This window comes from Linepithema humile, chromosome 1 (genome assembly GCF_040581485.1).
Source record: "Linepithema humile isolate Giens D197 chromosome 1, Lhum_UNIL_v1.0, whole genome shotgun sequence".
Taxonomy (NCBI): Eukaryota; Metazoa; Arthropoda; class Insecta; order Hymenoptera; family Formicidae; genus Linepithema; species Linepithema humile.
Window position 1 is genome coordinate 12,478,123 of NC_090128.1, and position 27,017 is coordinate 12,505,139.

At 48.5% G+C, this 27,017-nt stretch overlaps 2 protein-coding genes across 29 annotated transcripts in view; both read left to right on the top strand.

The window, feature by feature from the left end:
• CAP (Cbl-associated protein) overlaps positions 1 to 27,017 on the top strand; it is a 77,111-nt gene that overhangs the window by 34,117 nt on the left and 15,977 nt on the right. For 8 of the 28 annotated variants that reach the window (XM_067353046.1, XM_067353108.1, XM_067353311.1 and 5 more), the window contains 15 exons: positions 202 to 5,892; positions 9,133 to 9,240; positions 10,466 to 10,513; positions 12,541 to 12,743; positions 12,956 to 13,142; positions 13,262 to 13,360; positions 13,616 to 13,755; positions 13,955 to 14,027; positions 14,268 to 14,303; positions 15,305 to 15,449; positions 15,676 to 15,781; positions 17,173 to 17,205; positions 18,159 to 18,263; positions 19,755 to 19,807; positions 20,405 to 20,574. In XM_067353046.1, coding sequence (XP_067209147.1) covers positions 202 to 5,892; positions 9,133 to 9,240; positions 10,466 to 10,513; positions 12,541 to 12,743; positions 12,956 to 13,142; positions 13,262 to 13,360; positions 13,616 to 13,755; positions 13,955 to 14,027; positions 14,268 to 14,303; positions 15,305 to 15,449; positions 15,676 to 15,781; positions 17,173 to 17,205; positions 18,159 to 18,263; positions 19,755 to 19,807; positions 20,405 to 20,574 — 7,197 coding nt within the window. Of the gene's footprint in view, positions 1 to 201; positions 5,893 to 9,132; positions 9,241 to 9,608; positions 9,745 to 10,465; positions 10,514 to 12,540; positions 12,744 to 12,955; positions 13,143 to 13,261; positions 13,361 to 13,615; positions 13,756 to 13,954; positions 14,028 to 14,267; positions 14,304 to 15,304; positions 15,450 to 15,675; positions 15,782 to 17,172; positions 17,206 to 18,158; positions 18,264 to 19,754; positions 19,808 to 20,404; positions 20,575 to 27,017 lie in introns of those variants that run through there. The other 20 variants (XM_012366641.2, XM_067352898.1, XM_067353545.1 and 17 more) reach the window with 15 other exon arrangements.
• On the top strand, positions 20,583 to 27,016 carry LOC136999516 (serine/arginine repetitive matrix protein 2-like). Its single transcript, XM_067353873.1, has one exon. The coding sequence runs from the start codon at positions 21,850 to 21,852 to the stop codon at positions 26,752 to 26,754; it is 4,905 nt and encodes a 1,634-aa protein (XP_067209974.1). The 5' UTR covers positions 20,583 to 21,849; the 3' UTR covers positions 26,755 to 27,016.

A 27,017-nucleotide genomic window follows, 5' to 3' on the forward strand; every position in this document is an offset into this window, starting at 1 on the left:
GAGAAAGAGAGAGAGAAAAAGAGAGAGGAAAACGGGTGGCCGGAGGAACTCGGAGAAGTTACGTAAAACGACCGCGACGCGATATCTCCGGAGAATTCTGTGAAGAAAGAGAAGAAAAAGAGTGAATAAAAAAAGGGGGAAAAAAAGAGAGGATAGAGAAGCGAGCTCCGAGAGTTTCTGCACGAGTTCGCGACATCACAGGACACTGCGAGCCACTGGATTACGCAACCGACGCGGAGGACTGCGCCGCCGGGATGCCACAGGGCAACGCGCGCAACCGCTATCGCGGCCGTAGAAATCGGCACCGACGGCGGCCGCCGCAGCCACCGGCGAATCTCGTGGAATCGTCGCGGAACGACAAGCGGAAGGAGGAAATTCCGGCGACTTCGCGAAACGAGCGCGACGACGACGACGACGACGACGATGATGACAATGCGAAGACGACGAACGATACCGTTGCGCGGAATCGCGGCGGATCACCGAGTCGCGAATGCCAAATCCGGCCCGACGACCGACGCAGAATCGAGAAGATCGAGCTGGCGGAATCGCAAGCCCGGATAATCGAGATCACGACCGTCAGCAGTCTGCCGCTCGAGGCAACGATCGGCCATATCGCCGGAGTGGGTATCCTGGAGACTGGGAATGGCGACAGGACGACGAGGGAATCGACGATAGTGACGATATCGGAGCCGGTGGAATCGATACGGTCGCTCGCCGCCTGCATGAGAAGCGGACTGTCGAAGGGAAATCGATTGGAGATTCAGGAGGTGAACGACAGCGATGTGGAGGTCGACTGCGGGCCAACGATCGTTGAATTTGAATCCGAGGGCGAATCCGCGGAGAAGGATTTTGGGAGGATGGAAGAACGGGACTCCGTGGATCGCGAGGGATCCAAACGGATAGATCGAATGGGATCGTCGCAGCAATTCGCGTCGCAGAAAAAGTTTGTTTCGAAACCGGAGGCAGAATCGCCGGCCTCGATGTGGGCGACGGTGATGCCGAAAGAAGTGGAGAGGAAGCTGAGGAACTTCATCGAGGGTCTTCAATTGCCGAGCTTCTCCGAAGAGGTGGCCGAGGACGAGGGCAGGACTCTCGAAAAGCTCCCGCGCGACGTCGCGGCGGAGGAAAGCAGATCCGTCGAGAGAGTAACCGGCTCGTCGCGCCGGAAGACGAGAAAGCGCGCGATGTCGGCGTCGCATTACGCTAGCAGTTTTCTCGATATTATACAAGAAGAGGGCGAGAGGCTGTCGGAGGACGAGGCGCAGCACATCAGAGACTTCATCAACGAAGAGATTAGCAAGTATCGGCGCGAGGACCGCCATTCCGTCGAAAGTGGAGCGAACGATGTCGAGGCGAGAACAACCGATCCCGAGAAGCTTCGGTATGACATTAAGATTCAGATCGATACGACGGAAAACGAGGACTTGCGCAGTGAAGCGATTAATTGCGAAAAATGCGAAAATGTCGAGTCCGAGTCTGCCGAAAATGTCGCGAGTCCTGAAGCGCAAATGGCGGAAATCGCTGATTCCACGATCGAAGCGACAAACGAAGAAATGAACGCAAAAAGTGATGTAATATTTAATGAATCTGTAGAAATTACAACGGCGCAAAGAAACTTGCAAATTGAGGATTCTTATATTACTAAGAAAATTGAAATAGCACCAAACGCTACAGACGACGCTACAGACGACGTTGATGAAGAAATATTAGCAAATGCGACGGTAAAAAACGATATTAATATAAGTGAAACAAAAAACAACGAATTACTTGAAGAAAAGTATTTAAAAAGTGATACATCTAATGAATTTGTGAAAATTATGACGACGCAAGAAAGTTTAAAAATTGAGAATCCTAATATTGCCGAGGAAATTAGCGAGAAAATAGCGAAAAATAATACTGTGAACGACGTTGATGAAGAAGGATTAGGGAATAAAAAAATGAAGAACATCGAAAATAAAGCAACGATAAAAAGCACGGTAACAATAAGTGATGTAAGCGACATAAATAAAACAGAAGACAACGAACTGTCGGAGGAAAAGTATTTGAAAAGTGACATCATATCCAACGCGACGGTAAACGAGATGATAACAATAAGCGATATAAATAAAACAGACGAAAATAAATCGTCCGAAATCGAGAAATCTACAAAGTCAGTAAAATGCGAGAAAAATTCCATCGAAGCGTCCGCGATGGAAAATCGCAACGTGCCGCAAATGGAAGATAAAATTGACTCATCTTCGAGTTTGTCGCAAAGCGAAGCGCTGAGGATGAAGCAGCAGCCTCCGCTACCTCCGAGAAGATCATCCAGTTTCGACCGCGAACCTCCGAGACCACCGACGCCACCTGAAATAGACTATATTCCGCGTAGCGCAAAGATTAATCAGTCGCTCGTTGCGGCGAGCGACGCGCACGAAACCGGGTCGCCGAATTTACTCGCGCGAAAGCGCGCGAGTCGCGACGTCGAAGCGCCGCGGCGGCCGCGGCTTCCGAAACCTGAAAGCTCCAGTCGGACGATTGATGAAAACGCCTCGTCGATCTCGCGCGAATCTTCCTCGACTCGTAGCTGTACAAACCGAGTCGGAGAAGCGGATGTCATTCTGAAAACCGAGAAGTTGGCCGAAGTCGACCGATCGATCGCGTCATCGGGTATTCGCGACGATGATCCGTCATGTTCGCGCGGCGTCGGTACGCTCGGCGTCGCGCTGGCAGGCACGACGAGCACGGAAATAACGCGTCGCGAGGAAGGGAAGCCGGCGACGCCCGTTGCACCGGCGGCATATGATCGAAGCGCGTCGTCGAGCCGACGGGAAGTCGAAGTTGAAACGCGCCGGTGTCCTCCGCGTCAGGACGATTCGAAAAGTTTCGCGACGAATGAATCATCGAAGAGCGAAGAGACAAATATTCGTCTGAATTCCTCGGCGGAAAATAAGCCAACGATGGGTTCTTCAGGCAGCAAGAGCAAGGAAAAGTCCAAAAAGGAAAGAAAGAACGAGAAATCGACGTTCAGCATTCATCGCGAGCGAACGTCGGTGAAGAGCGAGACGTCGGAGACGAAGATAATAGAGCGACGCGAGGCGATCTCGAGCGCTAACCAGCTCAACGGTCATCGGAATTCCAAGTATTCAACGTGGGAGTCGAAGTGCGAGGAGAGGCGCGAGGAAAAGCACGAGGAGGAGACGCGCAGTTTGTCGCGACAGAGCGACGATGTGCAAAATTCGGAGTCCGACGACGAGGCGAACTTTCGCAGGGCGAGCGTCCCGGCGGATTCCGAGGGCGACGTTCAAGGACACGACTCGTCTAGCAGCACCACGTCTCTCAGCACCGTGAAACATCGGCCGTTGGAGGCATCGTTGACCGACATCAGCGCGATCGTCCGAGAGACGAAAGACGAGGATAATCCGAAGAGCGAAGCGGAAGAATTCTTGAAGCGGAAGCTCGCGTTGTCGAAGAATGCGGAAGAACTCACTGATGAAAACTTGGAAGGGAATTTGAAATCGCCGCGGCCAATTCCTTACTCGACGTCGGTGGAAAATCTCCACTACGTGCCATCAAACGAAGCCGAGAAAGAAACTCGTCCGTCACGTTCATTGCCTTCTCTGAAGGAGCTCTGCGTGAAAAGAATCCTGTCGCTGCCGTTTGGACCGCGAGTAATCGACGAAATCACCGCACCGCGGCTGAACATCTTCGAAAATCTGCGGACCCTGCAGAGGTTTGTGAGTGACGTGCCGGCGACGTGCGCTCATCGGCCGAGCGATAACGCCCGATCAAAACAGCGCGGAGCGAAGAGTGACGATCAGCGGACGCGCGGACTGACGAGAACGCCGGCAGTGCGCGAGCCGTCGCGTTCTAACGACCTTGAAACCGCTGTTTCGGACCGCGCTAGACGATCGGCGAGTGAGATGGAGCGCGAACGATGGCGCGGTCTCTCCACCGCGGAGGATCCCAGGCTCCTGGTGTGCCTGTCGCCGTCGCAGCAGGCGGCGCAAGTGCGCGCGAGCGCGGACACGCTGCTGGATCTTCACCGGAAGTTCCTGAACCGGTACAGCTATCGCGAGGAACAGCCGCAGCGCGTGCCTGTGCCGCAATACCGAGTCGAGATCCGTCCCATCGTCGGCACCGACGGGAACGACGACGCGATCGCGAAGACACCTGAGCCGCCCGCGCGCGCAACTCACCGGGACACGCTCGAGAGATCGAGTTGCCGGCTGCTGGAGATCATCAAGGAGGAACGAAACGGATCGCGAAAGACGACCGACGACCAAGTCGCGGACCAAGAACGTCTCGAGGTCGCCCGTTCGAGCGACTGGTCGAGCCTGGCCGGACGCGGCGATCGCCGTAGCGCCGCCGCGAACGAGCTATTCCTGGCAGCGACGCGGGGCGAGGATGGCGAATCGCGCGCTGATAAGCCGGCCGGCCATGTGACCCGGTCCGATCAGCCGAAGATTGCGACACGGTCGGCGAGTGATTCGGAGAGGTCGTTGGCGAATAATATCGCGAGGAGCTCATACGCACCAGGCAGCGCCATTATCGATCGATCGACCGACACGACGACCAGCAGGCGGACGCCGCCGACGCTCCGGAGAACAGCCGATTCCGGCAGACACGTGAATCCGGCGTTGATCGACGACAAGTTGGAAGTGCCGCCATTGCCGAAGCGCACGGTCACGGTCGACCGATCGTGCATCGATACGACGAGCATCTTCGATCAGAATCCGCCGAGGAGTCATCTGGAGCCGCGGAAGGCTCATCGCGAAACGGCAGAGAAGCTGAAGCATGTGGCCGCGGTTGAAATAATGGACAAGTTGAAGGAACTGCAGACGAAGACGTCGCGGCGGCTCGACGGCGACAGAAGGAACTCTCTGCCGCAGGAGTGCTTCACTCGGCAGCTCAAGTACATCGAGTTACTGGAGGAGCAGCTGAAAAATGTCCTGGAAGCGGAGGAGGAGGAGAGAAAGGCCTTCGAAGAATTTCAAACGCATTTTTATCGAACGAAACAGTGCGACGACGCGAGAAAATCCTCCCTCACCGACATCCCCGAGGAAACCTCGATGAAAACCAGCGCGAATTTCGAACGCCAAGTGCCGATTGACACGCGCGATGAGACGCCGGACGGAAAATACGCGAAGAACAAGCGGGAGGAGCATCGAAATCTCGAGGAGAATTGTTTCAGGAAGACCCGGCGGAGCGAGCCGGAATTTCAGAGGGAATGCTGGCGAGAGAAATCGCGGAATGTTGAAGAGGATCGTGCGGAGACGATCGATAAAACGGGAAGCCGGCAGTTTTTGAGGAAGGTGCATCGCGAGAACGGGGTGCGCGAGGAATCCGCGGAGAGCATCGAGCGCGAGGAATGCCGCGTGATCACCCAGAAGGGAAACCTAAAGAGAACGCCGGAGAACGGGACGGCGAAATTCCACGAGGAAAAAATTAACGAACATTGCGCGGAGACGACGGGGACGCCGAAGGGGTCCACCGAGAAAATGAATCAAACGAACTTGCGAAAGAATGTCGAGGCGACGAGACCGACGACGTTGCCGACGAACGGCGAGGTGTTTCGCCAACGAATGTACGACGAATACGTGCACAAGGTGCTGGAGCGGCAGGAGCGGAAGAATCACAAAGTCGTGAAGATCAGTTCTCACGAGGACATCAAGTCGGGTAGGTCGGGCGATCACATGAGCGCGATGGCGAAGGAGTTCATTGAGAAGGCGCGCAGCCGGCTGGACAAGTTCGGCATCAATCTTGACGAGAGCGGCACAGACCACGAGGAGGACGAGGGCGACGTGATCAACGCCCGATTCCTGGTCGACGGCAAGGAGCTGCGGGACGCGCGCAAGCTGCCCAAGCATCTGCAGGAGTTCCTCAAGATCTCGACGATGAGCGACGACGAGGGCGGTGAGTTACGGACTGCGAATGGAATGGAGTTGGAACGCTGGATTTTTGTGTTGCTCGTCGTGTTGCGAGATGATTGCTGGCTACTGCGAGAGTTCTCCGGAAGTCGGAAGACTTCGTCCTGCGGACCCTCGGTGTCTTCGCGAGGAGAGATGCCTGCCCTCCCCCTTTTGTGTAACAATCACTAACGCGCGCGTCTTGCGCGAAGTCCGTAGCTGCCTCATGTTTGTCGTCACTAACGATGTTGATAGTATTATGCTAATTCTCTCTATCTATCCACTTGATGTCAACACATGAAAAGCCCGTTGGGCGAAAGCGACGGGGAAGATGAATAATTAATCCTTAATTAATTAATTCATCGATTCAAGATTACCTTTGCAAACGCACGAGTACTAAGATTGGCGCGATTTAAAGGAAAAACTGAAATTTCCATAAAATAACAAGTAAAATTTTATAAAGATTTCTCGGATATCACAAATTATCGTCATTCACGAATTTTGTGCGATAAAAACAAGTTGGAAAATTTATGGGGCAAAGAAGGCGTGGAGTTAATCTTTAATTAATGTTTATTCATGCCAAGATTCTTTCGTAAATTTATTCTGTTCGCGAGATAACAAGATTGTGACACAATTTTAAGAGATTAGTTCTGTGCCATAAAGCTGACAAGTGAAAATCTGTAATTTAACTCAAATGAAGATGATCTTTCTAAAATTACGATATTTCGTCACTTACGAATTTTGCGGGATAAAAACAAATTGTAAAATTTATAGGCAAAAAAGATGGGGAAGAGAAATAATTAATCCTTAATGCTCATACGTCAAAATTTCGTACTAAATTTACTTTATTCACGAAATAACAGAATTGACGCAATTTGAAGAGATGAAAAATCAATAATGCACAACAGAACTGAGAAGTAAAATCGAATTAAAATAGTTAAGATTTTTCGAATATCAAATTCTTGTCGTATGAAATATGCGTGTTAAAGGCGAATAGTAAAATTGAAAATATCGCGTCTCTGATTAAAATAGTTGAGATTTATCGTGAATCAGGAATTCTCTCGTCTTCGACGAACACCGAAGTCATTCTCGTTCTCGTTGGATCGCCTTAAAGCTGTCGTCGAACTTTCTCAATAAAGGAGACAAGCGGCAACGTCGAAGCGGAAATCTCATTACTGTCTCAAGTGCGTTTTCCCTAAACAACTCCGTAGGCCAAATTAGTTCGCGGCGATAAGACGGAAGCGGCGCGGATTCACGTTGACGTAAATGCAACATCATAATCGCGCGGTCCAGATTGCAACCAATTTTGCAATCCGATTACTATCTCGTCTCGCAAACGATAGCAAGTCTTTGTAAATAATCAATCTCGTTGTGTATCGCGAAGCGTAGTTAACGTGACATTAATAAATACGTATTTACGCGCGTTTTTCATTAACGTGTCCGTTCGCGCGCGTCGCATTGGTAGAGCGGGATTTAACATTTTGCGACGTAAATCCGCGATCGACACACACGCGCGCGCGGTTGCGTTTCGAGCATTTATTCCGAGGCGATCGATTCAAAGCGACGCGATGGAAAATTATTGTATCAACCATTTTGCAGCTTTCGGAGCTGCGTAACGCTTCACGTACGACAGAGTGCGGATAATGAACCGCGACGGTTTGCGATAACGAATATATCAACACGGAGGCTTGGAGGCTATCAAATTGCGTCATGTCGTTTATGTTTCGACTCTCTTGAACCGATTAGTTTGCGGAATATTTAATCCCCTCATTATTGAGTAATTTTGTACAACATATTCTCTTCCCTTCCGAGAAAATAATACCGTAATATTATAATACAATATAACGCTATTACGTTAATTATATTATTTTTCGAAAATCTCTCCCACAAAATTCTATTTGACACGATATAAGCTCTTCAAGCGAATTTGTGCGATAAGGGACAACGTAATCAACCTGGTCAGGGTCAGGTGGTGGACGCATCTGTGGAAGAGTACCGGGCTTGCGATTTATTTTTTCCCGTGCCGCAATTTCGTCGCCGCATCCGCGCGGTCGGCTTGCGGCGTTTTCGTGTGATTCATTCGAGGATGAAAATCTAAATATAAGCCGTCGCGAGACGAGAAATAGGCCACTCTCGCGCTCGTAGGACGCGTTCACCAATTCGGCTAGCGCGCGCGCACCGAAACCACTGCCTTGTGTTTTCGGCTATTTTCAATCACTAATACGCGACGTGGCCTACTGGCCCGCTCGTACGCAACATCCTCTCCGAGACGTACTTTTGTCTACTGAATTGTCCGCATAATGCACAGTCAAGCTGTTTGTTAATAATAATGTCAGTGAGCTTGATACGATAAGTTGAAAAAGTTTTTTATGATCAATAATCAAAATTTTTACGTCTTAGATGCAGGGTTTTATAAAATGTCAAATTTTGATGGATTTTTAATAGATATTATTTTAACAAGCACTATTAAAATTTTAGCACTTATTCACTATTTTATCTCGAGCATTCTTTTAAATATAATTTGCGTTAAACGATGATTAGGATTTTCCGTTGACTTTGGTTATGGAATTAATTATTTTTGGATTTTATCTAAAAATTCTTTTTTACCAAACCGTATTTTATTGCATGCTCGCTCTTTCGATTTTCCAGCCTTTTTTTTAATCGTTTACTAATAATAAATATTGTAGTGTATTTATACTACAATATGGCATGAAAGCGCATGTTATGTTCAAGCATATCGACCGTTACTGCTGACAGCGGAAATAAAAATATGTAAAAATAACGGTATTAGACATAATAATCGATATTCGAAGACCGCGCAACATTGTTAACTTTTATTGACATATTGCCAAGCGCACGATCGGCTCATTCTCGCCTATTACTATTAACTCATTGCGGTTATTTGTATTTCATAAGTCTTGTGAACCTTTCGACGCGGTTACCGAAGCGTCCGTTTATTTTCTATTCTATCTTTAGCACGAAAGTTTAGCCGCGGCGTGCGTTCCGTCGGAGCTGAATGTGCGAATTTAGTCATCCGTCTGTGAATACAAATATATATTCAAGTATCAATCGATGTTATTAGTTCTTCCTTCACAGACACGCGAAAATTGCACAGAGAAAGCTTTTCGTCACCCGTTTCGACACAGCTTGCGACTCGCTAACAAACTTACAGCGCGCTGCTCGAGATTAATTTATCGCATCTTTCTTTTACTTTTTTTTTGGACATGCCTTTTTTTTTTAATCAAAGGAAGCGGTTGTGATATCATTGCGAAGGGAAGAAGCAATGAGAGCAATGAGCTGCTGCACGAGATTGACAAAGCTTTGAGAATCGGCAAAGGATTTCTACTCGAGCAAGGTGCGTCAGCAATTTTGCTTTATAGCATGCATTACATAATTTTGCATTTTAACCTTTATCGAATATGCTTCACAACGAAAGTTTATTTAACATGTAAAAAAATGAATGGCGAGGGATCAAAAGAATGTGAGATAAATCGTAGAGCAAGATTACAACTTTTGAAAGCCGTAATTTTATATTTATATTACATCAGGATGGTGATATGTTGAGAAAGAAACTCGTTCAGACTTGCATCCAAGCGTAGTGCATAGCCAGCTTGGCTGTTTGGCGGGGAACTGTAAAATTCTGTATAGAACAGTTTCGGACGATGTCGACGTCGGCGTAGTGAGCGTCACGCGGCGTGGCGTCGAGCCCCATCGGCGTCGCGACGCTTCAGTCGGCTGGCATCATCCGTGCTACTTTCTTGTACCTCGCGAGAGGAGTGTGTCTCCCCGTTGAGAAATACGCGGTGTTGCGTCGAATAAAATAACGTGGAGACGAGTGAAGTGACAATGTTGGAGAAAAGTGAGTGATCGTTTCCGGCATATCGACGTATCATCGAATAACAAGATGAATAAAGACGCGATAAGGGATATTGTTCTGTTCGGAAATTCCTTCAACAGGTAGTTCCGCGATCGCGGGGAAAATCGGAGTTTATATCCGTTCGAAGAAAATATCTCTGAAGAGCTAGCTTTCGGATTATCCTTCCCCGAAATGGCGAATAAATTGAAAGAAGGGCCTAAAAATATCTAATTAATGATAAGAAATTAATTTGCTGACATAAAAGATCGATTTAATTCCGAGATCTTAAAGGGACAGATCGGTCGAAGATCAAAGAAGCTTTATTCTTTCAGTCCTCGCAAATTACATGATTAATTTTAAAAATGCGTCGTGACATTGATATGCCGCGCTCTAATACGGCAATCCACTTCGCCTTGTTCCTTCTCTTTGCGTCCGTTTCGCAGCGGTTCATCAGGATCGCTTTTATATTAATGAATCCGCGGCGGTTTCATCGCGAAAGTAACTTTGAAGAGCTCTCGGGATGATATTGGACCGTAAAGACCGTTTGCGTTGCGCGATATTAACGCTGATTCGCGATAAGCGTCGAGGTATTCGCTTTTGAAAAATTCTTAAAATTAATATTATTAAAAATGAAGATACTCCGTAAAAAAATGTCGTGAGATAAATTTTGAAAGCAGCGAACACCCGAGACACCGTTTGACCAAATGTTATTTAATGCTTTCAGAGAACGTTATGTTCGCCCCTACGTTTAAAGCTTCGTCGGCGAAACCAGGTAAACCTGTGCGAGAAATGTGAGACTAACTTTGTCGTAAAATTTGCATAATGACTGAGTAGATTAATGCTCGATGTTGTTCGCTCAGTGTATTTATTAATTACGAACGTATACCTGTCTATTAACATTTTTAATGAAATGCTCACTGATTAATTAGTTTTCGATGGAGAATCGAGTTGGAAACTCGCGTTATAAATGAATGATGAGTGACGCGATAAGAAAAATGGGATCGAAAGTGGTCTTTTATTACTTTAACAAACATCATTCCAGCGTAATAAAATTAATTACGTGTAGGGTGCAGCCGCATTGTGTGCGGGGCCACGTGTGTCTTAACAGCGGGATCGTAATTAAGTCCTTGTCGCTGTGTGTGTGTTGCGTGCATGTTCCGAGTAACATGTATAATCTCGCTCCGTAATTTGTCCAGGTAAGACGGGAAATTTGTGCATTAATTTCAGTTACGCGAGGTAGTCGCTCTTGCGGTATTGATGTTTTCACCGGCGCAATTGTTAATTATATAAATAGCGCGTGCCGTGCGCATAATCCAAAAACGATGGCAATTCGATGTTTTTGACGTTTCCAACGGCGGCATTGCAGCTGGCGTCGCAACGTTGATTAATCGCACGGGTGTTGCAATTAGCGAAAATGTATAGCCGCGCTATCGTAACGGTGTCATAAATTCACGTGTCTAACATTAATTGCGCGTATCTTCCTAGATATAAAGAAATACGCGATACCTGAGCGGTCGTAAATTATCACGTTCGCGATGCAATATGTAACACGAGCGGAAGGAGATTCATTTCTCGCCGGACGCCCGAATCCGCGCGTGAACGCTCGCGCGACGCCCGACCGACCGACGTGTCGTGCGCAGAGCGTCGCTCCAGAAAATCGCCGCGGCATTGTGTTTAGGTTTTAGGTTGTTCCCGGCCAATTGTAATTACGCGTATCTTATAATGCCTACCTACACACCGCCTACGCGAGCTTCTAATTTTACCCGCGCCCCGAATGAACATCGCCCCTGATTTCCTGTTGTCGCGTGCGCGATAGAGGCACCGCTCGGCAAATTGGCCGGCAGGAGTTCAATTGAACGCAGCATATGCTGAGCCTGTGACTCATCGCGGTGTATCTTTATCGACCTTATGCCGTCCCTCTATCTGACATTCGACGATGTCACCCGTCAATAGCTCCGCTTATATCATCGCTATTGTGACATATATTTTTCTCTCATTTAAAGCGCGACAACAAATTGCTACATTTTTTTTCTTGATTTGCTATTACATAAGAAATTGCGTTTTGATTAAAAAATTATATCCATGTTTATCTGATAATTATTTTGCAATTTGATTTTGTTTAATAAATTCTAAAACCGTTTGATACAAATTATTGAAAATGTAATGGAAAATTAAATAGATTGAGAAAATCTTTGATATGACAGCTTGAAGCAGAAAATGTGTCATTTGTTAAAAATGGCACGGCTATAAAACTATTTTCTTCGGAGATTTAATTTGTTCTAAATTCTACAGACACGTGACATAAACGTAAATGTTGATTTAATAAATCAGCTACGTCGGGAGGAACTGTTTTTAAACGGCTACAAATAGGTGGTGATACAGCAAAATGCAGGAAGTAGCTGGGAAAAAGATGATCCCTTATGTAATGCGCCCCCGTGCGCCAAGATTAGCATCGCGCTCGTATACATTTCACATGTTAGTTTTAGCGCCAATCTACGAAATCCACAGCTGCTTTCAAGAGCAAAGACCTTTCGATGATACAACGTAAATCGATTTCTCATCGGGCGATCGATATATCCAGCGCGAATGGCGGAGCTTAAAAGTACTTTATCGAAATTAATGTATCGAAATTATAGTAGGCGTAGAGAATTAATTTAGGGGAAGTAATTAGTCTGGCCTTTTCTTCAAATAAAACTATCATCAAGTCTGACGAGATAACCATATTTGAGTGCTAATTAACAGCGGCTGCGTCGTTATGTAGTATCAATAACATTTTCAAGAGCGAATTTTCGTTGCCAGGCGTTTGGTCGCCAGGACAGACGCCACTTGCGAAGCAGCCGAGTCCCGAATTGCGCGCCGCAGAACCGCAGAAGAACGAGCCGATTCCGGCGGTTTGGACCCCCGCCAACGCTGGCGCGAGCCCCGTCGCCGAGAAGAAAGAGTTTCGTCCTGTGCCATTCGAGAGTCCTGTGCTGAGCCGGAAGAGGCAGCCGCGGGAAGAGGTATGTTTAATTAATTGCGCCCGGAGCCATTTGCTCAGCGCGAAGAACTGGATTCGCAATTAGCGGAAGCGTCGAATTTGCACAAGAGCTCTGAAAATAAAATCCTTTAACAAACGCGGGATTAAAAATAAAAAAAAAAAAACTTGTCTCTGCGAAGAGTCGAGTGGCGCGAAGTTCAAGGATGCGCGCTCTCATACGAGATTCTGTTCAAGAAGGCGCCTCCGCCTTGGGACAACGAGGAGACGACGAAGGAGGGTACGCGAAGCGCATACGAGAGCAGCACCGCGCGAATCGTCAATTCGCACTCGGCGCCCTCGCAGGGATTGAACGCGCTCGCGTCCACGCCGCGCTTGCCACGTGCCCAGAATCCGACTATCACGCTACTGCAGAAAGCGAGAGGTCAGCATTTCTCATCGAAATTTCTCTATTTCCATTTATCGGCGAAAGCGCTTCGCCGCGAAAATTCGAATTAAAGAGGAAAACATGAAGGAAGGATTATTGCGATCTTTTATTTGCAGAGGGACAATTGCCGAAAGGCGCGGCTTACTTGGAGAGCGAATCCGCCGACAATCGCCTTACGAACGACGAGAGACCGCTGATTTCTCCGGGAGAAATAAGTAAGTACATCGAGCGAGATCATAATTTAAATAATTCCACGATATATAATTACTATACGAATAATTTTGATATAAAAAAAGAACCGCCCAAGTTACATGTACACCAATTTTCGGAAATCCAATCACACCACTTTTCTGTACCTTATCACTAACTAGCTCGCTAACTAGCTGTGATAACCGTTTGATAACCGTGCGCGCCGACGCGTATTTTCGTACGCGAGTGCTAATGATCTCTTGTGAAATTGAATCGCTCAGTCTACACCCTCAAGAAAGAGTACGAGAGCGAGCCGGAAACAGAAAATGAGCCGCCGAAGAAGATGGCCGATCTGGGCCCTCGAAAGTTCGAGGGGATCGGCCCGGTGACTAGGGAGGGTATCCCTCTCGTGTTGAGATCGGTAGGTCCAGAAATAATTACTAAATCAATAGGAGACATTTCGTTCAATTCGGTATAGTAGATAAATTGACAAATAATTGCGAAGAAATAATTTCTAATCGTAAGATATTGTTTTCACTTAATTATCGCGGCAGAGATTATTTTCACATTTTGCGGCGTGCGACACTCTTTTCTCAGCGTTCTCGATAAATTACTTTTAGGAAGTCAAGGAAAGCAATCAAGCGAAATGGTACAAGAAAATGTACGACTCGTTACACCGCGCGGATAAAAACGGTAAGTTCTCTCATTGTAACATTACGAGCGTTCGTTAGTTACAGTTTTGCGCGAGAAATAAACGGCTGTTTGCATTCTTTTGTCACGTCGCGTACATAAAGAAAGGTGATATTATTATTTGCGGAATAACACAAAGGAATTTAATATCATTTAAATAAATACGTTGTTTTTGAATAATAATAATAATCCGCACGTTCATAAGCATTTAATTATCGCAGAATTTCACGATTTTGTTTTCAGATGACTACGTAACCATAAAATACAAATCGAGGAGAGGTGAATATGCACTTCCGCGCATGACCACCGTGGTGGTCGAATTACGACATTGCTACTAATATTACACCAAGCGTGGGTTGCATAACGCAGTCGCTGGCTGAAATTTGTGTAACAACAGCGTAACTAATATCTACAGCAAAATGCGGCGAGAATTAATTCTATTAATTCTATCCGCGAAATCGTAGCGCGTGAGAACGCTATTGTTGTAAACCAGCTGTCGTATAATCATCTTGATCGCCTGTTTTCGATAATCATCACTGTTGATGCTCACCATTTAACATTTTGTGCGTAAAAAATAGTAATAAACGAATTGTGACAAGTATGTAAAATAGAAGCTATTCCCTTGCGATCTTAACATTGTTAATTTGGTTGATGATTAATATTTCTCTCGACTGTATAATCATTACCCTTAATTTGTATTTCGACTAATTTAGATACTCAAATCGGAATCCGAGATTCGTTTCAGAATTCGAGAATCTCGGAAAAAGGAGCTTTTATCGAATATATTAAGCCAAGTCGGAACGACTTCCCGAGTTGGCGTAAGTTCTTCGCTGTCGTGGGAACTTCTTGAGATGATTTGAAGTTCTCACGTCCGATTTCTTACGAACTTTGTCTTTAAATTGCTTCGTATGTATCACGTCGATTTTGCTCGCGGCAGAATTTTCATTCAAGTTACATTTCTCTTACGGAAGAATTAATGAAATTAATTGCAAACTGACGTAGCATTCGATTTTCAAGTTGAAGAGCTCGATATTTGTTTCTCAAATATTGTGTATAACAATAAGTGTAACACAATATAATGCGTGTAATGCGTGTGTATGTGTGATATTTCTAGTGTAACACTGTAGAAACTAAACCAAGGCAAACGTCGAACTGTTTGCGCTGTTAATTGAACGTTATTTGGTTACCGCTGGATTTTTTTGTTGGAAACTAAATGCGAGCTCTCTCGGATTGAAATCGGCTGGAAACAAAATGCGAAATGCGAAACATTTCTGTTTCAGGAGGGAGGTATGGATACGGAAGCAGCAGTGGATATTTGAGCGAACCGGAACCGCGCGCATACTCGGATCGATCCGTTACTCTCGATAGCCGCCGACGGCTGCGCAACAAAGAAAATGACTTTACCACGGCGACTATGCCCAGAAAGTAAGCGAGAATTCAGAAACTTTTCCCGCTTGTTTTTACCAGCCGCTCGAGAAGTCTCGAAATCGTTCGAATTCTCTGCCTCTTTTCGATTTTTATTTCAATCAAATTTTTATCGCGCGCGTCAAAAGAAACGAACTGTATCACAGAAACTGGGATCTGAAATATGAGTCTCTTTGTAAAGAAAAAAAAGACATCTATCACAAAGCAATGCGCTTTTCCGCTTCAGGAATGGGGCGCTGAAGTACTCGACTGACATTTATAAAAATCAGCCCGGCCGCATCGAGGACTATGAACCAGGGCGCTCGTCGATCGCCGAGAAGGAAACTAAAGAGGTGCGTATCTTCTGTTGCTCGTAATTCGAGATTAGACGAAACCTGCCTGTACCATAAATTGAAGCGCACTTTCCCATAACATCGAAAAAAGATTCGGTCATGAGACACCGTGTAGAATTTATCAGCTTTATCCGAAGAGAAACGATTGCTAGAACATTCAGTCCTTCTGGCAGTAAAATAATTTTGCACCGATAGCCTCGGTTAACTAACTATATTGATTAATTAAGTGATCAATTGAATGAATTTAATTCAAAAGTAATATATAAAAATTATTGAGTGTTTAATATCCCGTGTAGAATTTCATTGTAAATATATTTACGGAAAGCAGAGTTTAGTTAACCGCGGTTTAAATGATCATTGGTGCAAACGCTAATTTAATCTCGCGAATCTGATTGAACGCGTAGTATATCATCTTGCATCGCCCGATATATTTCGCGCGAGCGTGACAACCAAAATGATTGTAAAAGAATCGCGTGAGGATGTTTTTTTTTTTTTTTTATTTTCTTATCGCGACGCGCGCGGCCGCGAGACTCTTCCGAAAGTTTCCCAAGGAACCCGAACACACACCTGGAACATGATCGTTTGAAATGGCTTTGCTTCTAGCCGACTTACGACACGCGGACGAGAAGGAAGGTAATCACGTCAATCGAACGAAGTTAAAACGAAGTTGCTTTTTGCCGGCCAGTTTATACGTTTCCTTCCGTTTATTGAGAGCTTTTCTGTTGGCGTCACGAAATAATTAATTGCGAGCTCTTGCTCCCGCCACCCTCGAGGTGGTTATTCCGTTTCTTTAATACACATACATATGCACACACGTTCACACACATAAATACGTACATACATACATCACAGCGCAAATACAGTCTTCACGTACAATACAAACTAAGCACGCACGTGTGTTCAGGACGCGCAGAGACCCTCGAGGGAAGCTAAAAATAATAGCAGAGTAATTTTCTGTTATCCTTCGAGCGATGAGAATCTCTCCTCTCGAGGCACTCTACGCGGTTCCGCGTAGTACAACCCCGTTGATTTTCACACGCAGCTTTTGTAGCAACGCTTGTAGTTAATCCTATGTTTAAATATCACGTCGATCTCCATCTGAAATCGAGACGCGGAGCAACGAGAAGTTTCCGAGTAATTTTCGACATTTTCTTTCGTACTTTGTTTTATTTAAAATCAATATCTCTCTTACAGCTCTCTTACAATTTATTTTCGGAGTCTCAGACGTCTCGTTTTGCGCGACGTTAGTTAACGTCTTCTTATTTTAGATGGAAATCGGCGAGAAAATCTGACTATTGATTTATTCCCCCTTTATTTGAACATCTAAATGTTCCAATAACCCCTTCTAAATAGCGCATAGTATAACATTGTGTTTAATTCTGTGATTCTAGTGGTGGGACGAGGTCATGGACATATTTGACGGGGTACGCCATTTTTATATTAATGCGTAGTTAAATAAGAACTCTCTCTATCCCCTTCGCTCTTTCCCCCCCTCCGTGCTCTATCTATTATCACTGGTACTCTCTTCTATGTAGATGGTAAGACTCAATTAAAATTAACATTTTCCATTACTTCGGAATTAACTCGGTAGCATTGCCTCGAGGGACCTTGTAGAATATCTCGTTTCTACATAAATCTCTTTCTTTTTCGCCTCGAAGAATTAGCCGTAAAATCAGAATCGCGCCAAATCGGAGGATGTTATCACGTTTTTTTTTTTTTTTTTTTTTTCCTCTAGAATGAAAAATAATTCTTAACTTCTCTCTGGGAAAAAGATTGCGCACCGCTGCTCCAACGTTGATCGCTAAATTCCGATCTTTGCGACGTGTGTAAAGTCAGCTGGCAAAGAACAGCGGCCGGCAATTTTTCTCGCGCGACTTAGCGTTAAACGCGATAACTAACGGCGCCTTGTCGCGCGCCGATAATCGATGCTCTCATAGTCGACCCCACAGCGTGCACAGCCCCTTCCCCCTTCCCTTACGGGGATATCCCGAGACTTTGTTCTTAAAGTGCCGTGAATTTTTACGAAGCGATAGCTAAAAATTGATCACAAAGAAATATCCGACGGAGGGGGGCTGCATATCTTTTATCGATTCACGCACAGTATAACATTTGCACCTAATTGTCTTCTGTCTCGAAATCCCGCTCCGTGTCGCTGAATCGTTCGGATTGATCACACGTCCAACACCTCGAGACACGATGATCGTGATCGATGTCCCCCCCCCCCGATGCGTGTGTGCGTGTGCGTGTGCGTGCTCGTCGATGCTTGTGTGTATATCTGCTCGTGTGTCGTCCCACACCGCTGCCCGCCCTCCTCTCCAACCACGACGACGACGATGACGATGACGACGACGACGACGACGACGACGACCATCGACAGTGGCTGAACGAAAACGGACGTCCTCAGCACGCTAGGATGGAGTCCCTGCGCAGCGGCATCCGGCAGGCCCGCGTGCTCAGCCTCTCCTACCGGCCGGAGGACAGTGTAAGGATACCGACGATCAGCAGCAACAGCAGCACGAAAAGCTCCGAGCTAGCCGCTAGCGGTACGAGGCGGCCACGTCCGTCGGCGCCGGACGGCTCGACCGACCGTTCGATCGATCTGTCGGCCGGGTCGCGCTCGCACCGGTCCAAGACTCCGGTCCAGGACCGGTCCAAGGCGTCCCTCGTCGCGCCGGTGATCGAGCCGAGCGATCGATCGGCCAGCGACGCCGCGGACGGTCGCATCATCCGGCCCCTGGACCGCGTCGCTGATTCTTGCTACTGGCAGCACGCCGCCGGCATGCTAGACGGACGATCCAAGAGCTTCGTGTTGCCGGATCGCTGCCCGGCGCGCCGATCGCATCCGATCGGGATCGAGCGGCCGGCGATGTCGCCGCTTCCGGTCGCCGTTGTGGTCACGCCGGGCTCGATCGGCAACAGCGGCATCCAGCAGCAGCAGCATCGCCATCATGGTCATCATCATGAGCCTCAGTATCATCATCATCATCATCATCATCATCAGCATCATCAGCATCATCAGCATCGGCATCATCAACTGCCATCCCATCAGCAAAATCAAGAGCCGCAGCAACGTCCGCCGCTCTCTTCTTCTTCTACTTCTTCTTCTTTTTCCAGCACCGATCATATCATGCTACCATCACCGACCGCACCCTCCGTTATCACGCAGCCGGCCGCTTCACGGGTTAGAATGGCTGCCACATCGTCGACAAGTAGAGTGCACGATGACGTTGTCCTCTATCTGTCTATCTGTCTGCTTCCTGTCTGATCATCGAGCCGCTTTTTTTTCAACTCTCTTTCTTATCGTTCTCTTCTTCACACTTGCCTGTTTACACTGAGATCTGTATGTCGTTACTTTGTACCTTTCGCAGAAGACACAAGTTGAGAAATTGAGAAAAGACGTTCAATTTTTAGCGTTAGCGCTTTCCATACAATATTTCCAAGGCACTGGAGAATATTTTAATGCGGCATGAGCGAATCTTTTGTTAAAAGCGAATTCGATGCAAATATTACGATCCATTCTTTAATTTTTAATACTTTAATTGATATACAATTTTAATATTGCTGTATTATTAGTGTGTAGTGACATCATTTTTTTCAATTTATAGGATTATTCGTATTTCACGAACACAATCCTGCATCAAGCGGCTGTCGATGCACTTATCGATCTTCCCCACATTGCGATCGTACACATACTTGTCTCCACCTTCATCTCTCATTCCTTTGAATGATATCTCATTAGCTTGATCCCTGGCGTGCATCCCCTTCAACGTGGCTTAGCATTACACGATTGCGGCATGATATGCTCGATGTATTGCTCGACACCGGACTCTCGAATCCGACAGTTGTATTTCCCGCATACGAATTATCTATGCCGTGTAGCAGATGCGTAGCATGTTTTGTAGATGATAAGTGGCGATGGCGCGCGAGGATTGTCGTGATAACAGTGATGGTAACGATGCTTCCCTTTTTACAGCCCTTCGATCAGCGCAGCAACGCACGAATCGCAGCAAAGCCGTATATAACACAGTGAGTACCACTTCAAGTACTAATTGATCTACAACCAATTGAAATTCTACTTGTAACTTTTAGACAAATTTTATCAATATGTAAATTTTTTTGTTATTATATTATTTATGACTCTTAATTTTTAGGACAAAATTATTTATTATTATTTATACGTAATAATTTTGAGATAAATATTTGTTTTATAAAAACAGAATTTATATTTTTTATTATATTATTTATGACTCTTAATTTTTAAGATAAAATTATTTATTATTATTTATACGTAATAATTTTGAGATAAATATTTGTTTTATAAAAACAGAATTTATATTTTTTATTAATTCTAATATGTTGAGTCTCATTAGTTTTATCATATTAATGCTATTATTTGCATTTTGTTATGTACTTAGATTTATTAATCAATTAACAATTAAATAAACTAAAAACAATATTAATATATTACATATTGAGATGACTATTAGGAAGTTGATACAGATGTACGATTTAGTTTCAGTAACTTTTTTATGATTACACTGTATTAAATCCATAATTAATTAATTATCAAAGTAAATCACCAAAAATAACACTAACTCTCGTGAACGTTCTTCGATTGCAAAGTGCTCTGAAAGAATCCGGTTACGAGAGCGATTCGACGCTGGTGTTCCGTCGCAGAGAAGATATTAGTCCGCTCAGCCTCCTCGAGCAAAGACTGGCGTACAAAACGGTGCAAAGCGGTGGCGACGTGCCCCTCCATGGGCTTCGCAAACCGGCTCCGGAACGTCCGAAGGGTGAGTCAATCTACAATCCTTGAGCTATGCGTTTTTTTAATTTTTTACTCTTTATTCATTTTATTATGCTACCCTTTCGACTTAATCAGCACGCTGATCAACATCGGCCGTGTAACCCAAGTTTACTCTCGCATGCGGGTGTATGTTTTGAAGTCGCTTGCCATGTGTGTGTTTTATTAATTATTATTGTGTGTTTTATCATTCACGCATGCGTTCCGAAACTTCGAGTGATGAAATAAATGATTTCACGATGCTTTGTTCCTATCGGAAGAATTTAGTATTTATTGAATTGTAATTATTTTCTTACAACATCCTCGATGTTTCGCCAGATTAGACGCGTCGACGAGAGTCGAGACGACTCCTCTTCGGCGATTTTGAATTCGCGGCGCTTGCTGTCGAAAAGCGCGAGGCATGAACGTGTGAGTAGCGCGCCGTCTGACACGCACAGCTTGACATGTACGAACTTCCGCCCACGTGTATTCTTCCGGGTTGAGCGGGTTGCATCAACGTCGGTTAATTAATCGCGATTAATTAGGCTGAGGGGGGTCGGCGCGAGATAACGAATGCGCCCGATAACGGGCATTGTGGCGCTTCTCGACGATAAACTTACGAGCGCTTCTCGACGTATCGATTAATTAATCAGTCAGCGACGCTCGCTGTCACATATCGACCTCCGTCAGCCTAAACTTTCCTTTTAGCCGGGGCTATGATCCAAGCCGGAGACAGGTAATCGATAATTACTGCTAGTTAACCAGCGGAGCGTTGGTGCAATCCGAGCCTCGGGCGAGTTTTCCACCTTGAATTTAAATCTGGCACAGCTCTCCCTCTCGACGTAGTCTATCGATATTGGTGCGCGAGCCGGTTCTTCCGCGTTAAGCTCTTATTGCAAATCCCTTCTAAGCAAGCACATCGGCAAGCCGCCACAGTAACATCACGACGACGGAGCCCGCGAAAACTTTGCAACGGCACGCAGTCGCGCCGGCGGAAGCACGGCGCGGCCACCAGCTTAGCCTTTTTTGAGCGAGACAACTTTTTGACAACTTTTTCTAGACGGTGGCAGGGTATAGAAACACGCAAAAAAAAAAGGGTTCACAGTTGTCCGCAACAGCAGCGAAACGACCAAATCCTCGAAACTTTGTTTCCACAGACGACTCGGAGATCGAGTATTTTCCGATCTCGCCGACGTTGACGAGGATCCGCGTGCATCGGAGAAGCGCCTCGACGATTTCCTCGAAGACGGCGCGGTCGTCGGTCGATACGAGATCGCCCACGGTTATGAGAGCCGCTCAGGGCTCGCCCGGAAGAGCCGTCACGCAGACTATGTCGGCGCCGCGGCCGCCCTCGCCGCCCCGAAGAAAGTCTTCGCGCCACAGCCGAACTCTGAAGCTGTACTCGCGAAGTTACACGCGGCTGATCGATAGCTCGCACACCGCCTCGTCGAAACCCAGGCACGAACAGTGCTTCGCGCACGCCGACGGTGCGTCATCGAGCATCCGATCGCTGCGGGAAAGGTTTTGCAGCAACCTTGAGCGGCATCGGCGAAGTCGCGAGCAGTTTCACAGCGCGATCACGCGCACCTCTTCCAGCAGTCCGGTCACCCCGAAGACCGCCCGGGCGTCCAGCCTGTTCTCCAACACTTTCGGCAAGAGAAAGTCGGACCCGTGCCTCTCGCAGACGCAATTCGAAGCGAGCAAGAAGCCCAACTTCCTCAGCGGCGCGAAAACCCACACGCTTTGCTCATCCGCGTCTTCTTCGGCGAGGATCGAGAAACTTCCGCTGGTAAAAGTGCCATCGAGACAAGTTCCCGTCACCAAGGAAGGACAGCGATCTGCAGAAAGGAGCCAAATTTCGACGAGATCGGAATTTTTATTAAAAAAGGAGAAACCTCGATTGACGAAAAAGGAACAGGAGCAATCCTGCAGAAGGCTAAGTAGATCACCGGCGGATCTTTCCTCGCCGCTGGAGGTTAGAAAAGCTCTGCAAAAGCAGAAAGAAAAGGAAGTGAGAGACGCGCAGACGAAAGTAATTCCGTCGGGGACGCCGAAGAGTTCGGTGACTGCCAGCAGACAGAAGCGTCCGGTGGATAAATCTCTCAAAGTTCCTTTATCCAAAGGACAGGAATTGTTGCGAAAAACGCGTTCTGAGCAGCCCGCTGTGAGAAAATCGTCAAGTACACAGCTGAAGACTTGCACGAAGAGCGCGTCGCCGCAGATCGCCTCTCAAACGACTCCTTCCGAACAGAAAAAAACGAAGATCGTCGCGAAGCCGTCGGAAAAACTGGTCGTCAGCAAGGAATCCCCGCGCTCGGTGTCTTCGTCCTGTTCCGAGATGAATGGCGAAGTGAACAAGCGAAAGCGACCTCGCGAGAAACCGCAGACGATCGTCAGAACGCCGACGAGGAGACCGGAAACGATTCGCGTCGGCGGCAGAGAGAAGACAGACGCGAGAAGGAAAACGCGGAAGGACAAAAGCGGCGACGAAGCAGACGCGAGCGGGTCCTTGAGCGGCTGGCGGGAAATAGCGGAGAAGCGAGAGATCAAGCTGCTGAGGAGGGTGGAAAAAAAGGTCTCGAGTGTCGGGCAGGACTCGCCGAAGGATCGAATCGCTCCTCTGACCGTCGAGGAGATCAAACGGCATCAGGAAGCGACGCGCACAGACAGCTTTTTCCAAAATCTCTTTCTGCGTGACCGTCCATCGTCCGCGCAACCCCACACGAGCGCGAAACGCTCGCTCGTCGGCGAGCGCGCCAAGATGTTTCAGGATGTTGCGCGCGAGAGCTTCCGGTCGGAGCCGTCGCTGAAATCGTTGAGCGTTTATCTAGCGCACAAACGACCGGTCTCGAACTCCAAGTTCAAGAGCTGGGAGCGCGAGAGCGTCGCCTCGTCGCGCAGCTCCAGCCCGTACGGCGTTTGCTGGCCCGGTCGATCTGCTCTGCGGAAGATCGGCAAGTTCGACAGTCTGCTGGGCATCGACGAGTTCGGATCGTCCACCACGCTGCGCGCTCGCAGCCCGGAACTGTCTCGCGAGCACGCGAAGGAACGCAGTCTGAGCGAGCCGCCGTTGAAGACGCTGCCGGAATCGAGAGAGTCCTCCCCGAGATCGTCGTCGCCTTCGCCGGCGAGATTGCGTCGGCAGACCCGCGTCGTCGACCGGGACGACACGGACGCCCCGAAGAAAGCGAGAGCGAGAAGCGCCGGCGAAGCGGAAGATGCTACAAAGTTGGGATCGAATCTATCGTTGACGAAGAGCACGGGCTCTTTATCGTCGATCGATCGCGAGGATTATCAGCAGTATATTCTCGAACTGCTGCATCACAGGCGGAAGTCGAAGCGATATAAGGATCTGCGCGACTTTTACGCGAGCCTCAGCAGGATGGACCAGCTGGAGCGCACGTTCTCGTCCGGCGATCTGCGACCGAGGCTGAAGAACGAAGAGATCATCGACTACGATCGCTGGAGGCAGGTGAGATCGAAGGAAAAGGCGGAGCAGGAGTTGAAAATGTTGTACGGAAAATTGAGAAATGTCCAGCGCGACAAGGATTTCCTCTTCAGCGCAAAGGATGTCGATAAATTCCGCTGGCACGGCGACTGCGGGCTGCGCTGCAAGGAACGCTCCGTGGAGGACATCCTGCAGTATTTCAGGAGACTTCAAAGCGAAGAGAGCGAAACTCGCAAGAAACCAAGCATCTCTTTGCAGAAAGACACTTACAAGCCTCTCTGGCGTGGCAGCTCGGTCGTCAACGTTGCGACGACGATGCAGAAAAAAGCTAACGCCGATTGGGACGCCGATCGGTCCGCCGATTATCATCCGTCGTTGCAGAGGAGCCTCGGCGGTAGCAAGAAATTCTGGAGCAGCCTGTCCATCGAACAGGTGACCAGCCTGAAGAAGCAGCTGAACGAAATCTACGGTAGCGACGGTCCTCAGAGATCGACTCCGCGGTCGAGCGGCGAAGTTATCGAAGCATCTCGCGGAAGCAACGAGGATCAGCGATCTGTGAAGGAAGACAGTGAGATAATTAAAGATGAAATGCTGGCGAGCTACGAAATTGTGGTCCCGCCTGAAGATGACTCGAGAGGACGTCTCCAGGACGATTCCAAGAGCCTCCATGTGCGCTGCCACTCGATGATCGCGACGAACGAGTCGAGCGCGACGCAGATCGAGGGAGTCATGAAGAAGAGCGATTCCATCGGTCGCCTGAAGAGCGTGGAAAGATCGGAGTCGGAGAAATCGGTGTCGCCGCCGATGTCGGAGCTGGAGAAGAAGAGACTGTCGTTGACCCTCGGCAGGGAAGTGTTGGACAAGATAACGCACAGAAGACAGTCCTCGCCTTTGGCGCCCCGGGAGACGCGCGGCAGCATCGCCGCCGCCCTCGCGACCGCGAAGATGCCGGCGAGGAGTGCAGCGTCGTCCACGAAGATCCCGGCGAAACCAGTCTACGCGTCGGACACGCTTAGCGTGGCCAGCACATCTCCGAGGACTTGTTATTCCCTCGAAGCGTCGTATATCGATGACTCGACCAAGTCCAAAGACAAGAGTGACTTTCTGCTGGTGTTAACGTCCAGTAACGAGAGCCCGAGAGACAAGCAGCGCGTAGAAACCGTCCTCGAGGAGTGGTCGAAGAAACCGCCTTTGCTGGCGATGGCGGTGCCGGAAGGTGTCGCCACTCCGGACAGCATGACAGAGAGCTCGGAAACTTCGGTGAGGACGGTGATTCAGCGGGGCGGCGGGCTCGAGGCGGAAGACGTATCACGGAAGATTGAGTTCTTTGAGAAACGCGGGGAGCAGCAGCAGCAGCAGCAGACGACACCGACGTTCCGCCGGAAGAAGCTGTCGTCGTCGCAGAGTTTTGCAGACCTGAAGGAGCTGTTTGGCGAGAGCGAGTCGGCGAGGTACGGCATGTTCGCCGGAAGGCTCGATCGGTCGCGCTCGACGTCACCGGGGGGAAAAACGATCGGTGATCGACGGAAGGAGAGCGACAGCCCGACGAGGCTGTCGGAAGCGACGGGCACGCGACAGCGGCAGCGGGAACGGTCGCAGCCGTTCCGCTCTTGTTCACAAGAGCGTGAACGCGACACGCGGCCGCCCAGCGTCAGTCCGTGTCGCGCGACCACGCGATCGAACTCGTCCTGCAGCGTGGACAGCGGCGGCCGACCGCGCAGTTTGTCGCCGGACCCCGAGAGGTACTGGCGCGCGTACCTGAGATTGGCGCGGAACGGCACGGTGCGCCGGCTGCGCGCGAGATTCGAGAGCGCCGAGGATCTACCGCGCCGCGTGAGACTCGCGCCGAAGCGCTTCCGCAGCGATCCCGAGCTGGCGCGGAGTCTGCTGAAGCGGGTGAGCGGCGAGAGGGAGGAAGGCGGCGAAATCCTGAAGGCGCGCGAGCACGCCGACGTGGCGTGGCTGCGCGGAAGATTCGAGGGAAGAGGACGAGCGCGGGGGCCGCGAAGAGGCGAGTCGCCGCCGATCCCGCGAGTGCCGCTGCGCCGGGAGAATCTGTCGATGCCGCGCATCGACGTCATCAGCAAGACCGTCGAGCTGAAGGAGCCGCAGGCCACCAGCACTATCACCAATCACGTGGTGAGACGCGCGGAGACGAAGGAACTCGAGGCGAGCAAGCCGGTCCACCGGATGCGGAAGAGATTCGAATCTCCGGACGCCGCCGGAGGCAGGCGTACGTCACTGATGGGCGAGATGTTCACCTCGGCGCCGGATGTGCGGGAGCTCCGCGACATCGCGCCCTACCTGGCCGGAAAATGGGTGGCCCATCGGTATCCGAGTCGTCGGGACAACATGCGCTCCTTGTCCTCGCCGGCCGATCTCGAGATCCACCGCGGCTCCGCCGCGAAGAAGGGTGATTCCTCGTTTCCCGGAAGCAGAAAGAAACCGGAACGACCACGCGCCACGTCGTCCTCACCGACGCGCCCGAGAACGCCCGCCTCGATCCTCAAGCCGTCCTCGCAGTCTTCGATCTTCGCCGGACAGCCCTTCGATCCCGACAAGCACAGACCGAGGTTCCGGTATCAACCGCCGCCCCCGCCGCCCGTCTCGCCAGTCGCTGCGCGAAAGCACAGGACCTGGTGGCCGACTCTACCCGTCTACACGGCACGACCGACCGTCACCTTCGAAGGTCTGAAATCCCGTCAGCTCTTAGAGCACCTGGGCCGGATCGGGTCTCTCTAAATTCCGAGAGCGAGAAGAAAGAAAATTCCTCAGCAAAAATTCCTCTCATTTTATCTTTTATTTCAAAGTAGATTTCTAATTTTCCGATTAAGGTAGAGTTTAAGCTAATCCATAATTGTTGTATCACCAATATCGTTAGATGTTTGAGAGGAGAGCGCGTGTCGAGTCGATCGATGTACGGTGACCAATCTCTTGTCGAATCCAGAGAGTTTATTTTTCTAGCTGTAGAACGGCTAATTATTATTTTAATTTTTTTCTCCGCT